Source organism: Perca fluviatilis, chromosome 17, assembly GCF_010015445.1.
Source record: "Perca fluviatilis chromosome 17, GENO_Pfluv_1.0, whole genome shotgun sequence".
NCBI lineage: Eukaryota > Metazoa > Chordata > Actinopteri > Perciformes > Percidae > Perca > Perca fluviatilis.
In genome coordinates this window covers 23,118,313-23,136,807 of record NC_053128.1, presented here as the reverse complement: position 1 = coordinate 23,136,807, position 18,495 = coordinate 23,118,313, and the positions used below count along the sequence as shown (strand labels likewise).

At 39.2% G+C, this 18,495-nt stretch overlaps 1 protein-coding gene across 3 annotated transcripts in view; it reads left to right on the top strand.

Moving 5' to 3' along the window:
- The first annotated feature begins 1,719 nt into the window (after positions 1 to 1,719).
- The window catches only part of LOC120545482 (lysosome membrane protein 2-like), a 30,427-nt gene continuing 13,651 nt past the window's right edge, over positions 1,720 to 18,495 (top strand). For 2 of the 3 annotated variants that reach the window (XM_039779838.1, XM_039779836.1), the window contains exons 1-2: positions 2,361 to 2,929; positions 18,272 to 18,429. In XM_039779838.1, coding sequence (XP_039635772.1) covers positions 2,807 to 2,929; positions 18,272 to 18,429 — 281 coding nt within the window. In that variant the 5' untranslated portion in view covers positions 2,361 to 2,806. Of the gene's footprint in view, positions 1,783 to 2,360; positions 2,930 to 18,271; positions 18,430 to 18,495 lie in introns of those variants that run through there. The other variant, XM_039779837.1, reaches the window with a different exon arrangement.

The window sequence follows — 18,495 nt, the reverse complement described above, 5'->3', positions numbered from 1 at the left end:
AGCCATAACCTTTTGAAAAGTGCCCTACTGATTGCATTTTCCTGTTATGTTTAACGTGAGCTTGAGGTTTATAGATAGCTTTTTCAAGGATTTTAAGCTACAGTAGCCTATACAATGCTAACTGCAGGAGGGCAGAGTGAGACAATGGATATATTTCCTACAACCTATTTTAAGGACAGCAGATGAAAATGGTTCTCGATTTTGTAGGGTTGTTGTTGTTTGAAGTTACAGTACAGTATATTTTATCTGTGTTTGCATTTGCATCTGTTTACCAGCTGCATTATTTGCATCATCAGAGCTGCTGTGGCTATAATACAAAACACTCTCTGGTCAAACACAGGGAAGTAGTAAACTAAAAATGGTTAGTCACAAAAGCATGTGAGCTTTGAGGCTGTATAAAGTGAATGAGTAAACGCTTCAAGGTGCTCCCAATCGGTTCTTGTCAAACTGCTCAGTGGTGAAAAAAAAAAAACTGTCATTGTTTTAAGACAGTGGTTGTGAACTGTGGACAGATCCCAGTGTGTCAGGGTTGATAACATGTTGTGTCCTCTCACCTTTATACATTCTGTTCCATATAGAATGCAGAAGTTCCAAGATGAGTCAGTCATCATACAGTGAGCCTGTAATAGGGGAGTGACTTTGGTCACAGTCTCGTGGCTGACAATTTTTGTGATAACTGCATTTTTCAAACTGCAAGCAACCAACAAAAACCATGACCTGTGATATTAGAGGAAGCTGGCATTTGCCCAAATTCCAGATGGCCAGTCCGCCACTGAGCACAGTAAAGTTAAAGATGAACGTTGACTAAGACGTGAAAAAAAAACAGAATAAACAGAACACTACACACTAATTTCGCAAAAAATCTGTAATTGAGTGCAATGTTTTATTACCCCTTTGCTTTGCATTATAATCAGTGGTGGAGAAACTCAGATCTTATACTTGACCAATACAACAGTGTAAAAATACTCTTAGAAGTAAAGGGGCTGCATTCAAAATCTTGCTCATGTAAAAGTACAGGAGTATTATCAGCAAAATGTAGGCCTACTTAATGTATTTAAAAGCACTCATACTGCAACAAAATGCCCATGTGAGCAATATAAATATACATCTTAAGATCCCTCCCCACTGAGTCCAGTGGTGGAACGTTACATTGGCTGCATCAGTACATTTAATCTGTACTTAAGTACAATTTTAAGGTAGTCTACTTACTTGAGTATTTCCATATGTTACTTTAAACTTCTTCTTCACTACCTTTTTGGAGAGAAATATTGTACGTTTCACTACACTTAGGCTATTTAAGAGCTATAGTTGCTTTTCAAATTAAGATGATGAGTTTACATACATATATGAGTTTATATGATCCTTTACAGAATACATTACAAAAAGTATATATGTTGTTAAATGTAGCTCCAAAATATTAATATACTAATAGTTCAATAATACAATTGTAGGCTATTTCACTGACAACAGGGACTCTGCATTATTTTGTTACTTTAAGTAAATGCAGGACTTTTACTTGTAATGCAGTACTACTTTTACACTGTGGTAGCCTACTTTTAGGCTACTTAGGGTAATGCTTGACCGTAATTATGGTTCAATGTTGAAAAGCCTTTGATATGAGTGAGCAACCGGAAGTGTTGGGTTTGTATTAACAGGAGCTTTACAGCAACGGATATCCGTAGCTCCTATTGAGAAATGACTCAACACGAGAGCGCGCGCGACTTGTTGGCGTTAATGCGTGATGTGTTTATTATAGGGGAAACACCTGCTACCAGAGATCAGGTAAACTGTGATAGTCAAAATAAGGGAATTGTAAAACAACTGTTGACTACCGCAGGCACTTGGCAGATAGACGTACTTATACTTTGAGTAGCTATTATCTTAGCCTAAATCTACATAAGCCTACTTCTACTACTACTTTAATTTCAGAAGCGTTCCTAGTGCACTGTTTCCTCTACTACATCTATTTGACACCTAAATAGCCTAGTTACTTAAAAAAAAGGCCTACATGATATCTTGCAGTACTTGTTGATAAAAAGAAACATTTGAAGAAAATAATTACACCACAGTTAACGTCTCTATGACTTTATGTAAGCACCCAACTATCAGTTACAATACTGTATTGTTAGTATAGTAATATAACAGTGTTTGAGCTCTGCACTAACACAGCTGTTAAGGTTTGGGCGCACACGACATGATTCATCCATACTGTGTGGACTGTGTGTAGCCTAACATTAAACTGTGGTCGTCCTTGGAGCCACGCTGCTGCAGGCGGTGGCGCGTTTTACGGCGCATACGGTCACGCGCATACTCATCTAGCCCGCGGGGGCTATATCTATGCGCGGGGGCACAAACCAATCAGCGTTCTCCTCTCGAGGAGGGAGTGAGAAACTTTACAGCACGCTACAAATACTCCGTGGCAGAATTCTCTTTTTGTTGAATGCGCCCTTCAGACTGATTTAGCTAGGGCACCTCGTGTTTGTCAAAGTGAACCGCTTGCTTCATTATTAAACACACGTAAACAGACTTTGTAACTTGGAAACTCGTGAGGACAAACTAAGCATCTCCAACTGTTACTTTAGTTGCTCGTCGGCTAGAGTAGTCGACCCAGTTTCTTCTACTTTAGACCAACAAAACAAAGAGGAAAGCATCAGGGAAGGCAAGGTTTGATCTCTTATATCACAGCCTATGCAGTTGGGAACACTTTCTATGAGTTGTGCAGGAAAGTAGCTTAACCTAACGGAAATTAACGTATCCATCCATACTCAAGAGTCTCGCGCAGCTTTCTGTGCTAGCACCTGCAGAGATGACACGAAGGTCTTGCGCGATTTATGCGGTCGGGATCATCTGCGCTTCCCTGCTGTTCGTCGGGATTGGTTTAGTTGTGTCTCAAGGTTTCCGCACGTTGATGCACAACCGCCTCAAAAAGGTAAACACGCACTTTCATCCTCTGGAATTTACAAAACATGTGAATATTTCCTGAATTGAATGCACTGCTGTGTACAGGTAGAGTCTGTTAAGAATGATATAAAACATCATGACAATGTTACTCACTCAATTACAAACCCTCAACTTTTTTGCAAACTCTAGAAGTTTAAAGTTCATTACAATGTTTGTCTGTATCCACCCCCTAGCTTTAGTAAGAGACCATTCAAAGTAATACGATTATACAGATTAATAAGATCATACCAGAAACTGGGCACACACTTTAACTGCATTGTGATTTTAAAATGTGCAAACTTTGAATACAATTTAGCAGTAGACCAAACTTTGGACTCAATTGCAGCTGTTTGTTTTATTATCATGTATCATGAGATGTGATGGTTGCTCCTATCCTTGGAGTTCAGTGTCTGTTATGACTATGTTATTTGTTAAAACGTAATGTATTGGGCTGTGTGTTGCCTCCCAGAAGGAGGAGTGGCTCTTATGAGCAGCTCAAACTGGAGGAGGAGGGTTACTATGGGTTCAGTAGCCTGCACTGTGTAATCAGCACTATCTCCTTCCCACAGTTAAACAAGTTCCTTTTTCCATTAGCACACATTATGTTGAAAGACTTTCCTAGAGAGACTTTTCTCAGCAGACTTCCCAATCATGCATGTTTCTACCTTCAATACTTGTCATTAGGATGAGATGGTTCAAAGGCAAATTCCACAGCTAAGAATAAGTAAGGGCTGTTCTTGGTATTGGTTGGCATTTTCACCATGTCACAAGAAACAGCTGAGGCTGCTGCTGAGAGCAAATCAGCACATAGCCTAACAGTTACAGTTCATTCAAGCTGTTAGCACATGATATACTGGAGTGGTTTGACTCACTCTGAGAGATGTATGACATCCATATACTATTATAATATGGCAATGAAGAGATGTGAAGGACGGCATGAGCTGAATTCTGAAAAATGTCCTGCAAAATAAATGTGAGATGTTAAGAACTTGTTGCTGTTAATAACCTTAAAGCATTTGCTTGAAGTGTTTGTTGTTTTAAGACTTTGTTACTACACTTTGACTCTCCCTGAAAAAGGTAAATAGATTGCAATTTTTTCTTTTACTTTTTTTTTTTTAACTAATATCTTCGTGGAAGAAAAAGTTCTCACAGGTCCAACTCAGTGGCTGTCAGTGGAGACAGACGTTCACAAGAAGCTGTAGAATTCTCTTTGACCAGAATGAGTTCTGGTCAGAGTTTTATATACAAGGTTACAGGACATTCAACTCACAAGTCTGAGAAGATTTGCATAGACACACAACTGTCTGCTCCAACTAATTAAAAGTGCTCTGATTAATTAAGGTGTGAATCTTTGTTGGAGCCAACTTGTGCTCTATACAAAAGGTCTCAGTGATCATAGTGAAAGACTAAGCTAGAGAAAGGCCGATAGACTTCATTGAATCAGGAGACACTAAAAGTTTGTTGATCAGGTAATATAGTAGGAACTTTATCAGTGAACAGGAAAGAGAATATATTAGGATAAGATGAGACTGAAGGTAATTCATTTCTTCCACAGTATCAACTAATCTGCAGATGTATTTTCTCTAGGAATTATTTGGTCCAGATTTGTCAGAAAATAGTCAGAAATGCCCATCAGAATTTCCCTAATTTCCTTTTTGACCTCTACAAATTGCTTGTTTTTTTTCAGTACATAACCCAAATATTAATATAAATTGCTGTAATACTTAAAATCAGAAAAATGCTAACATTTGAAAAGGGTGCAATTTTTTTATTTATTTTTTAAAGATAATTTTTTGGGGTTTTTTCCGCATTTATTGATAGGACAGCTAGGTGAGAAAGGGGGAGAGAGAGGGGGAAGACATGCAGGAAATTATTATTTTTTTTTAAAGATTATTTTTTGGGGGGGCTTTTTCTCTTTATTTAGAAAGTGGATAGACATGAAAGGGGGAGAGAGATGGTGGATGACACACAGCAAAGGGCAGCAGGTCAGATTCGAACCCTGCGCCGCTGCAGGACTCAGCCAACATGGGGCAAACACTCTTACTGGGTGAGCTAGAGGCCGCCCCGATGCAGGACATTTTTTGCTTAAAAAAAAATACATAAACCGATTATCAAATTAGTTGCAGATTCATTTTCTGTCGATGGGCTAACCCAGTGTTTCTCAACGGGGGTGGTACCGCCCCCCAGGGGGCGTTCAGAGGATGACGGGGGGCGCTGGAAGCAATATTGTGGAAAGGGTGCCTTTGGGGGCCATTTGTTTTAAGGCGAGTTTACACCTAAGGTTCACAACAATATGAGTTTACACTTTAAACTACTTGCAAAAAACAGTGGTCTGCAATATTAAAACCTGCCAGTTTACGCCACAGCGACAGTGGATCGTAACTCTTCTTCTCTTTAGTGTTTCTTTAGACTTTGTGCGTGCAGCTCTGTGCTGCCTTCATGGGAACGGGACGTCAGAGTATCATCATATATAAACTCCGTACTGCAGCGTTATGAATCGGTCTTGTCGTGAACTTTATAGTCTATGTTAAACATTAACATCATGTATCTTTAATAAGTCTATGAACATAGCTGTCGAACATTTTTCATTCAATGATATGATATTTTGATGATTGTTGATAACAATAGTAACAATAATAGGACTTATAACAACAATAATAATTATCATAACAATAATAGGACCTAATCATTAATATTCAGGGAAATTAGCCTACATCTTATTTGATGGGGGGGCGGTAAGGGACCTGGATAATGGATAGGGGGGCGCTGGTCCCAAAAAGGTTGATAACCACTGGGCTAACCAATTAATTCACTAATTGTTTCAGCATTCATTAACATAATTTTATATTTACTTTAGATTTTGAATTGATAAGAACCGGAATCGAAACAAAGAATCGGAATTGGAATCAGAATTCTTAAAATCCAAAAGATGCCCAACCCTAATCCTAAACTTACTCAACATGTGATTACATGTGACATTGTGCATAATATCTTTCATTGAGAGAGAGCCCAATGCACACTCACCAATTTGACAACACATACAGAGGATACAGAAAACGCTGCAAATACTCAAACTCTGCAAGTTGCACACGACTCAACGGTAGGGCTGGGTCCCGAATTTGATTTGACTTTTTAAGCACTGACCGAATTGCCTCTAAAGTATTGAGTATCGAAAAATGCCTCGTCATTCAATACCCAATTTCAATACCCAAGGAGTAAATCTACGCACAACAGTAAGCATGATCAGTCCGCATACAGGAAAGGCAATGGGCCTCATTCACCAACCATTCTTACGAAGAAATGTGTTCTTAAACCCTTCTTACGCACTTTTTACGAAGATTCTGGCATTCACTAATGTTTTCTTAACTTGGATTTGTTCTTAGCTAAGAACAAAATCTACGAACACTGAAAAGCACTCTTACGCACATTTGAGTGATGACAATTTGATGATGACATTGATGACAACAATGATCATTTGTTGAAAAAGAAATCACATTATGCAAAAAAACACTAACACTGCAATTTACATCAGCAATTAAACTGATTAAATCCTGCGTTATTTGGTGATTGATCGCTATTTATATTGCCAAAATGCAGTGGTAGAATGTAACAAAGTACAAATTCTTCGTAACTGTACTTAAGTACATTTGTCACGTATATGTACTTTACTTAAGTAGACTCAATAGTGCATTGTCAACTTTTGACTTTTACTTTGTTACATTTTGCAGCAATTATCTATTATACTCCACTACATTTCTACAATTGTTCCGTTACATTTTCTGATGGTCCAAAAAACTGCCACAGAACAGACCAAAAAGACGAGACGTAGTACAGCTCTATAACAGCAGGCGGCGCTAATCTGTAATGTTGCCCAAGAAATGAAAACCGGCAGCTGATTGGACGAACGCATCACATGGGTTTGTTTTCTCCGGAAATTCAAAGCCAGACTGTCATGGCGGCCGTTCAGAATATATGTCAGTGTTCAGAATACGATCTCATATTGTACTAAAATAGTTCACTGAAACAGGTTTCTGAAAACATTTTAAGCGAGAAATAGGCCATGCAGTTGCTGAATCTGTCTTCATTTCAGCTCAACAAAGGTCAGTTTAAAAGATTTTCGTCAGATTTTGAGAGACTCTAGTCACCTCATCCCGCTCGTCATTTCCGGGTGAGTCCCGACGGCCCTGCCGCCGACCGAACATGTCAGGTTGGCCAAAATGAAGAGAAGGGTCCAACTGCAGCTTGCAGCAGTTCGCCAGCCTGCTCCCACCCATCCCACCCCGCCACGCCCCCCCGCGGGCACGCAACTTCCGACTTTCAGGGTTAGTTTACAAGACGCAGTTGCACCATGGCTGTATAAAGCCCATGTTGCAGGTTAACCACCACTGTTGATTAATAGGTACATATAGCACTCAATATGTATATATATATATATATATATATATATATATATATGTACTAGAACTATGGTGACTGTGTATCAGCCTAGTACTGTAACTATGGTGACTGACTGGGATGAGGAAGATGTGTTTTTACTGTCAGTGAATAGCACCAAGTGAAAGTCAATGTTTTCTTTATATCTAGTGACAGTGATCATGTTGTTAGTTCAGATAAGTACCGGTAAACTTATCTAGATCTAGAAAATACAAAGCATCATGCTAGCTATATGCTAGCAATGGGCTAACTTGCCAGTCCCACCTGTGAACACCCCCCGACAGTTGTAAACATATTGATTAGATATCTCACGTTTTGATGGTAGCCTACTAGCTCCAGTAACAACATATTTGCCTAGTGTTTATTTATTACTTGGACGGGGATGTTGTTCAGCTTTTCACAAGTTTAAACAGCTAGCTAATGCTACCGCCGTTTACGTTTAACGTGCGTAAGAGCCGCGTTAGCCTAGACGGCTAGGTAATATATTACCGCCTTCGGAGTTTCCTATATCTTGTGCCACGTTGTCAACATAAGACCTGTGGGCGTTAGTGCTCCTTTGAACCATAATGTTATTGAATGAAACGTTAAACGAGATGGGTGAGTTTTTGTTAGTTACACACAAAGCTAACTGGCTATAGTTAGCCTGTAGCGCAATGTTAGCGGACATTAGTTAATGTTGCATAGCCAGCCAGCAGCTTCGGCAGTAGTTAGTTAAGAACGACAGCTAACACATCCATATGTCTCCATTTCAAACATCACTGCAGATTGACTGCTTTTAGCAGCAGAGGTTGATTGTGGGCGACATACTGTCGGGTTAGCTCGCCGAAACTACTGCCGATTGCCGGGTTGCTGGCTGGCTACGCAACGTTAGCTAATCCCGCTAGCATACGCGATAGGCTAACTATAGCCAGTTAGCTTTGTGTGTAATGTTATAAAAACACCTATTTCATAGGAGCAAAGCTTAATATTTCATTCAATAAAAGTATGATACAAAGGAGCCCTAACGTCACGTCTTATGTTGACAACGGGACGAGCGCCCGGCGGCAGTTGTAATACCGGTATTTAACTAACGCTGCTGCGCTTAACGTTAGCAAACGTCGGCGGCGCGTCTAACTAGCTAAACTTGTGAAAAGCCGAACAGCATCCCCGTCCAAGCTGTGTTCCACTTTCCCTCCAATATTATTATACACATAACAAAGACACATTGACTCGGTCGAGACCAAAAGCCATATTTTTCCAGAACAGTGACAGAAACCGTGACTGGGACAGCGCCAAAAAAGAAGGGGGCTTTTTTTTGTAAAGTGAAAAAAAAGAAAGGGGCTTTTATTTTGAAGGCAAAGAAAAGAAGGGGGCTTTTATTTTGAAGGCAAAGAAAACAAGGGGCAATGGGCGGGCCTGGCGGGCCTGGCCGTGGCCAGAATCTCTATGGCTCTGGCCGTGGCGTGAGCAAAGGGGGCGTGGCGTGAGCAAAGGGGGCGTGGCGTGAGCGGGCGTGGCGTGAGCAGGGGGCGTGGCGTGAGCGACTGCTGCAAGCTGCAGTTGGACCCTATTGAAAATGAACGCCAACAGCCCCCCAGACGGACGACGGCATGGGACACACCGAACAGATTTGAGTCACTGACCTCGCCAGACTGTCTAACGGCCGATAATCGGCCTGGTGTGTCAGCGCCCGTTACACAGGTGCGAACAATTCTGCTGTTTAAGAACACGTCATGAATCCGACGTAGACCTTTCTTAGAAACCTTCTAGGAACATAAGAGAAAACTTAGGAAGTTATTGGTGAATGAGGCCCAATGAGTCTGTGTTACCTTATTTGACAGAAAGCTATATGCATTATTTCTGACAGTTTGATAAATATCAACAAAATGTTGATTATGCTTGAGTAAGTGAAACCCCCAGTCAACAAAACTGCTTAAAAAAGTAATATTAATGTTTAAATACCACTGTTAAAATCCCTGGGAGAGTCTTAACACAGCCAGACTCTGGAGGGTAAAACTGAGATCAGCGCTCCTATTCAAGTTTATGCTCTGCTTTTCAACTGTTGTTTGGTAAATTGCTATTAAACACAGTCAAAGAGGATTTGAATTGCTATTTTTTTTTCTCTCAAGTCTAATCATTTTGGCAGTTGTTTCCAGAGGTGGGTAGAGTAGCCAAAAATTGTACTCAAGTAAAAGTACTGTTACTTCAGAATAATAATTGACTCAAGTAAAAAGTAGTCATCCAAATAATTACTTGAATAAGAGTAAAAAAGTACTTGGTGAAAAAACTACTCAAGTAGAGTAACTGTTGAGTAACGTCTGGTTTATTTTTAACACAAACATTCAATCACACAGACAAAAATACAAAATAATCATCTTTAGGCAAATTATAGCCTAGTTCATCCATCCAATCAATTAAATAAATTTAAATTAATTACAAAATAGCTTAAATTAAAATAATCCAGGTAAATTCAAATACTTAAAAAATAAAATCAATAAAATAATAATACATAAAAAATAAATAAGCACAACTAACACAAATTTCCAAATACTTTTTTTTTACCAGGCTCTGCAGGCAGAACTAGAACAAGGTAATGTAGCTGCTGTTTGGCACTTTTACTAAGGTAACCATGCTTTCATTATGAGGCCAGAGGCCTGTACTACGAAGCAAGATTTGGTTTTCTGTATCACGAAGGTGGATCACTTGTTACCGGGTTCAATCGCCGTGGTAACTTATGCTGGACGCCTAACCTGGTCGGGAGCAGGTTAAGTTAGAGATCAGAGATCAAGCGGTGTAAAAGCACCGCCTACTGACCAATCGATACTCAATTGATAACGGCGTCACCGTTCTTAGAAGATCAGGCGGAGCTCGCTGCGCGGAGAGAGAGAGAGAGAGAGAGATGCGCTCATTCAAAAACATTTAGAGACCGACAACCCCGTTAACATTCCCTGATGGGTATATTTATGAAATATATAGATTTTAATGGGAGGGAATTACATATCGGCTATTTGTCGGCTTCTTGAGCCGTGTGTCGCCAATGTGCACATTGGTTTGAATTATGTTTTTTATATTTTTTATTTGCTCTCACAATCGCTTCCACTGCCAGGGTTGCAACTGAAATAATAGGCTAAAGCAACGACAGTTTATGGAAAGCACAAGTGTAATTATGGTCAGATGTTGTGCCTGACTGACGGGGATAAGTGATATTGATAAGCGTTGTGATGTAGGCTAGTCTACGCATCTATAGCGTCGCCTATTTATTTTTTTGCCAGCTGTCCTCCTGTTTTAGGAAGCGTGCTTTGCGCGTTTTGTCTGTAAAACCGTGTCTATGTTCTTCATATTTATGTAGAATTATAGTTTGCTCTTCTTATGTAAAATATGTGGTTATTGGTCATGTTGTGCAAACATCGCCTCTTTTATGTGAACATGCGCCGCTAGATTGGGAAACCCTGGGTTGATTGAACTAGTTAACTATGGAGCTAAATCGGGGCCAAATGTTTTGTTAATTTGAAAAAAATATATATAGTTGAAAAACTAAAGCTTGAAATTGAAAATTTAAGTTTTGGTCAAAACTTGGAAAAAATAAAACCATGTATTCAAACTAAAAATAAGTGTACCATTTTTTTTTTTCAGTTTGAATAAAATTTAGATTCAATTCTGGAATTATTTTGAATAAATTATAAATTTTCATTTTTCACTTTTATATTTCTTTTCAGTTCCACATTTCATGTTTTCAGATTCAAAACTTATTTTTTTTACGGCTTCAAATCTTTTTTTTCGGTTTCAAATCTTTTTTTTCCCGGTTTCAGATCTGTTGTGCAGTTCAGCAGGAACAATGACTTCTCCCACTTCCATGTACGACTTTGAATGTAGCACCACAGTTCCTGCTGAACTGCACAATCTGGCACAGTTTATTGCTCTTATAGTGCAATTGGTACCATGTGTTGTCCAAAACAATTTTTTAAATGGATCTTTGTCACTGGTATCAGTTTAAGTAAAAAGCACATGTATATAGTGGATAGAAAGCATTCAGTCATAGTTCTCACAGTAACACCATTTCCTGAAGGCAACATTACAGAGGAGTCTTCTGCCTTCTTTGTTAGGCTGTCACTCATAATGCCACGCCCCTCTGAGTTGAAGCCACGCCCCCTACGCAAAATCAGGCCCAAAAGTCTGAAACCGAAAAAAAACGATCTGAAAGTGAAAAACAGATCTGAAACCGAAAAAAAAAGATTTCAAACCGAAAAAAAAAGATTTGAAGCCGTAAAAAAAATAAGTTTTGAATCTGAAAACATGAAATGTGGAACTGAAAAGAAATATAAAAGTGAAAAATGAAAATATAATTTATTCAAAATAATTCCCGAATTGAATCTAAATTTTATTAAAACTGAAAGAAAAATTGGTACACTTATTTTTAGTTTGAATACATGGTTTTATTTTTTCCAAGTTTTGACCAAAACTTAAATTTTCAGGTTTCAAGTTTTTCAACTATATATATTTTTTTCAAATTAACAAAACATTTGGCCCCGATTTAGCTCCATAGTTAACCACCGTCATATATGTCAGTGGTCGTGACACAGCTTGCGGGACCGCGGTTGTTAGGTTAGGTGAAGCCGGGTAACTGAAAGAAATCCAGGACATGTTGATCTGGCCTCTGGGGTGTTCCTCCTCATCTGTGTCTGCATTGCCGACGGTTGATTCTCACATTGTCATTTTTGTTTTGCTGCGGCTGTAAAGCAAATCCGTCCCGCCGCTGAGATTGAGTATGGTCACGTGACGAGACTGCACAGCTACGTTTGATTGGTGAAACACAGTCACGTGGTAGAGCCTTTAGCGGAAGTCTCTCTCTCTTTCAAAATAAAACATTAAAATGAGGCGTACGCGTCATTGTTCATGAAAACAATGACGCGTAGAATACCAAAGAGGTAAAAAGAAAAGTAACGAGCTCGTTGTAGCCTAATGTAGCGGAGTAAGAGTAAAAGTAAAAAGTATAGTGATTTAAAACTACTCCTGGAAGTATAATTTTTTCAAAAACGTACTCAAGTAAATGTAACGGAGTAAATGTAACTCGTTACTACCCACCTCTGCTTGTTTCCTTTTGGGGCTGGCTAAAAGTTCTTTATATATAGATGTATTACTCTTTCAGACAAATTCAAGTTTTGAATTCATCTGAGGATACATCTTTTGGTTATATCACTGCTATGTGACCCAGATAATATAATAACACAGGTACACAGCTTAGGAAGTAATAACGCCTCTTTTATTATTATAAAACGTATTTTCTTCTTTAATGAACATAAAATTGACAATAGAACACTAATCCTCATCAATAAAAAAACAAAACACCAAAAATCACTTAAATATAATTGCAATTAGGCACATCTAATCAAAATCAACAATTACCATCAACAGTCATACCCCTTAGCTAAGTTTAGTAATTAATTGCGGTTAAACACAGAAACGGCAATTATGTAAAATAATTGCGATCAGACAATTATGTAATAATTGTCACAGGCCTACTTATCACATGCAGTGTCTATGATGAACGGTGAATGTTTTTCTTAGTTTGCTTATTTATTTGTATTTCTTTTTTTTAAATACAGTTTGTGTTTACAAAGTTGTGAAGAGATTTTCTTCATCTTCTTGTGTTTTTATAAGTTATAGCCTAGTCCGTTAAGTTCAAGTCTGAGGAACAGCAGTGGCTGATGATGAAAGGTGATTGGTACTTTTGTTGATTGTTTTGCTGAGGATAACGGAAAAGAAACTGTGAAAACAAGACATTGAAGTGAAGTTGTTGTTGCCAACTTGGCAGTTGGATCATCATTTGGTCTGTGGGAGGAAGGGCAGCGGTGGATCATAATCACTGATGGAAAACTGATATTTGAACTTAAGTAAACATCAATGTTCTCATGCGCTTTTATGTACAGTAATTCAGCTAAACTGTTGTAGTTTCTGTTTGGTTGCATCAGTGAAAGTATTTCCTCAGCACCAGTAAACATGCTTTAGACCCTTCAGTTAATTTTAGTCGTTGTACATTTACAGTAAAGTGCTCCATACTTTTAATTGTTGCAGGTTTAAGTCCAGAGATTTCCTGGATTTCTAATATTTCTGTTTGTTAGTAGAGTTCAAAGCCTTCCCAGAAGGTTCGCTTTACTTTGATAACAGAGCAGACATGAAAGTGCTGTTGGACCACATTCAGTGTTATCATTTGGCACACCTTCAACCTTATTTTCATATCAAACTTGCTTCTCCATTAAAGGTAACACATTGGCTATTATCAGAGAGGCTTTGTATTGACTTTAGAGGTTATGTGACATATTCACAAGGCTTTCTAGTGCAGGGAGTTGGTCCTAATGCTGAACATTTTTATGTATTGAAGGCAAATGGCTGCAGGAAGTGGAGAAAAGATCCTTTAGATGAAGTGCTGTTGAATCCAACAAAACAGAATAAATAGACAATATGGACTTACCATTTGTTGGATGAATTGATAAAATAATAATTAAAAATAGTCCTGTTTAACAACCATATTTACATGTCCAATATTTACTTTAAGGCTTAACTATACTTAAACTGTACTGTTTACTCTAAGTCCTTAGCCTTAGACAGTCTGGTGGGGCTCTACAAGTGTTTAAGCTAAGTTGGTCTTTATGTAATAGTTTATGAAGATACTTTAATGGACCCATCAGGAAAGCCCACATGCCTCTCCAGCACAAAACAAGAGTGTTTAGGGGTGTAACCAGGTCATACATTTATTGAGGTCAAGAGACTTGGGGGAGGGTGGATTGATGCTGGGTTGGTGAGTTAGGCTACATCCACATTACTACATTTTTATTTTGAAACAGTGTTTTAAAACGGAAACGATCTCCGTCCTCATGAGTGTTTTAGCACCTTCTCCGTTTAGGGACTCTAAAACACTGGCGTTGTGTGGACTCAAAGCGTAAATGTAGCATAAGATATGTGTTTTAAAAAGAAAACGTTTAAGTGTGGTCGTGTTTTAGTCTGGGGGTTTTTTTCTCACTTTTTTTTACTTGGTGGTTTAATTGAGAAAGCATTACAAAAGGTGTAAATTTTGGACATAATTTCAAATATTTTTGAAATAAATACTACTTAGGGCATGCCAATGGTTCCCTGAATTACATTGTTCAAATGTGTTCCAGTTTGTAATTAAAAAATATGACAGCAGAGGTTTTAGTCAGCTTTTCTTACCTACTTTGGCCAGAGTAAGTTTTGAGTTTGTGTGTCTAGGGTCTATTTACCAAGTGATAATACATGCTGGCTTTAGGCCCAGGCTGAGAAAAGTTGAAATCACAGTAAACCAAACATAAAGTGAGGTGTGCAATTTCTGGCCATTGCTGCAGTGGCCACATTGATGAGCCTGGAATTAAATTTACAGACAAGCAAGACCATTTTTTTCATGTGGGCGTTATAAGTTTTGAGTCAGTTGCAAACTAGACAGTGTTGAACCATAAAAGATGAATGCTGCTTCTCATGTTTACAAATCTTTTGGTCTTATCAGCCGTCTTATTAATTAAACATAGTTTTATACATGCAGAGACAAAGAAACAGGATACATTACCCAATCATTTGGCAAAGTAGTTTTTGCCACTCGTGAGTATTAACAGTCAGGCAGGCAGGCAGACAGACATACTGTATATGTATGTAAAATATTTTTTCTCAGTAAAATGTGTGGGTGGGACACAAATGCATACACTCACATGACACACATGGTTATCTTCTAGCCTGGCAGTATGATTTATTTCAGCTATATCAAGTTACCCACTTACTCCCTCAGTGTGAAGGATCTCATTCCATGGATACTCTCCCAGCAGCAGACTTTCTTTGTATGCTAAGTCTATTTCACACAGCTAGGTTCATTTGGAAACCAGCTGGGTTGGCAGCCCCTCAGCTTCCATGTGAGTCAAGCGGGATCAGTATGCAATGACCTACTGATAAGGTGATGGTGAAAGTGATTTGTCTCTGAATAGGAATTTGGTAATTCTATATAGACTAGTCATAGCGGCTAGCGGCCCCTTGCTAGTAGTTTGCTGGGTTTCCTGGGTTTTGACACAAATATGTTAAACAATACAGAGTTTTTATTCTGAATTTTAAAAGTGTTACTGTAAGCGAGGAAAGCCATCTTCTAGAAGCTGAAGTGCTCCACTCAACAAAAGACGGATGATTTGGAACTTGACCAGTAGTGGAAATAAAATTTGTAGTTTTTCTTGATAGTACCACTAGAGGAAAGGCCATAGGGTTTTTAAAATCAAAATGTTTTATCCCTGTGCAAGCATGAATATCCACAAATCAAGTGTCTTTGACATGTGACATTTCTGTGACTTGTGGTCGACCACAGCATTAGCGAAGGAAAAATTTGCCACGACTGCAAAACAAAGGTCATCAAAAGTATTTGTAATCATGCTCTAGGGACAATCTTACCAAAATCCATGAAGGTCATGGTCAGCAGTTGTTAAGATATCTGGCTTTGGACCAAGACCCCACACACTTCTTAAATCATTAAAAGGGATCTGCCACTACAGCCACTTGGTGTTGCCAGTTGGCGACCAATGTAAAACTGAATGTACCTTAATATGACTGATGGGTTCAGGAACAGAGGGTTGGACTTAGGATTGGGCATTCAGAACCGATACCAACTTGGAATCGTTTAAAAAAATTATGATTCCAATGGAATGGTTTGATTTATTGGAATCGTTTTGGTTTAGAATCCAATCATTGGTTCCAAAGTAACTAACTAAGTTTTGGTTTCCATAGCAACTCGTACTTCCAGGCGCTTGTTGTGTTGCAGCCATGGAACACAGTAAGCAGCGCCCTAAAGTGGGGCTAATTTTACATTGAAAAAGCCCAGTAAAACTGTAAATCACCATTGAATAAAACATTTGTTTTCCTTTTTATCTGTGAAATAAGCATGGGACCCATTTCTACTCCACCCCTTATAGAAATGGAACTGAGAATCGATAAGAACCAGAATCGAAAGGAAGAATCGTAATCGTTAAAGGTCCCGTGACATGGTGCTCTTTGGATGCTTTTATATAGGCCTTAGTGGTCCCCTAATACTATATCTGAAGTCTCTTTCCCGAAATTCAGCCTTGGTGCAGAATTACAGCCACTAGAGCCAGTCCCAAAATGAGCTTTCCTTAGTATGTGCCATTTCTGTGTTTGTAGCTTTAAATGCTATTGAGTAGGAGAGGGGGGGGGGGGCAAGGTGGAGAGTGGGGGTGTGGCCTTGACCAACTGCCACTTTGCTCGTTTGAAAGCCACGATGTCTCTCTCTCATGGGTGGGCCAAATTCTCTGGGCGGGCAAAGCAGAGAAAGGGTAGGTAACCTCGCTCCTTATGACCTCATAAGGAGCAAGATTCCAGATCAGCCCATCTGAGCTTTCATTTTCTCAAAGGCAGAGCAGGATACCCAGGGCTCAGTTTATACCTATCACCATTTCTAGACACTGGGGGACCATAGGCAGGCTTGGGGAACGCATATTAATGTTAAAAAAACTCATAAAGTGAAATGTTCATGCCATGTGACCTTTAAAAATGCAATCTAAATGATGCCCAACCCTAGTTGGACTACAGTTCAGCTGGTATAGCTTTGTTAAGTGTACTGAGACAGCCCCATTTAGAGTAACAAGCAAACCTTGTACACCACAACTAGAGGATTTTATGAATAGCCTCTTGCTGTGCTCGGTGTTATTCACATCTATGTATTTTCCTCGACATCAAAGCACTAGCAGCATGTGTATTTGTGTATTCACCTGCTACTTGTGTTTTCAAAATAGGGAGGGATGTAAGAGTAGCGGTGGTAAGTACTGAGATAAGAGGGTTTCTCTGTTCCTGTTTTTCATGCAGTATTTCATGCAGCGTGCTGGGAGGGTTACTATATTGATTGTTCAAAGCATAAAAGGACGACATAGAAAAACCATGCTCTTCATTCCTCAATCTAAGGTGACAGCTTTATTGTCCTTGGCTATTCAGCAAAACTTTTGTCTCTGAACAAGTAGAAGGGACCCCAAAAGAGGAGGGGGCTTGTGCTCCCCTGAAATAATGGGACTCGTTGCTGTGTTCAGCTCTTTCATACTGTAGTGGATATTAACTTTAACGCAAAGCTGACACAATTAGGCCAACGTGAGATTTCCTCTGATGTTGTCAAAAGAAAAACTAATCCTCCCCCCGTCCCCTCCTTCTTCTCTTACTCCCTGTGATTTCCAATCCCTCAGAAGATTCCTGCAGTGAATCAGGTTACCCTTGTCCAGAGTCAATGATATCGTCTTTGAGCAAATTTTCTATCATGGTGTGTAATAAAAAACAGGATAGTAAAGGTTTGTGCCTGTCCTGCAGGGCCACATAAGGCACAGTGCTGAGGAATGTGCTGTAGCTCAGTTCATTAAGGTCGCAGTCCTGCGCAACAAGTGGGCATCCACCACTCTGCATCACATGACAGCGGCTCTCCACAAGTGCCCGTTGTCATTGGTAACCATGTACAATGGAGCTGTGCTAGGGTCTCCCCTAATACCATTCATGTGTGCAGCCGATGCCGTTGTCTGACGCTCAGACAGCAGCTTCCCTCCGCGACCCCCCAAGGATGTTTTTGATCTCTGGGTTGTTTTTCCTATGAACACATTACACACTCCAACCTCCAAAAATCTAAACATGTGTTCGCTATTGAAAAAATGTTTGCACTTTTTGTAGCAATTGCATTATCAGTTGAAAGCCACATCAAAAGAAAAAAACATGTCTGCTTACATATTAAAAAAAATAAGCATATCAACCAGTAGAATGTATTATTTTAGTGTATGTGTAGTCAGTGTTTATGCATTAATGTAAAATAGATATTTTTTCTTTTCAAAACTACCTGAATGTATTATGTTTATATTTAAACTGAGATGTGTACTTTATGTCTCAACAGGAGATCGTTTTGGTAGAGGGCAGCCGTGTGTTTGAGTCATGGAAAACCCCTCCACCTCCTGTCTACATGGAGTATTTTTTCTTCAATGTGACCAATGTGGACGCCTTCCTTGAAGGGGCCAAGCCAGAGGTCAAGCAGGTTGGACCCTACACGTACAGGTAGGATACAAGAGCACATCACTGCACAGGCTGCCACAAAGACATGTTGTCAAATATTTGATGTTG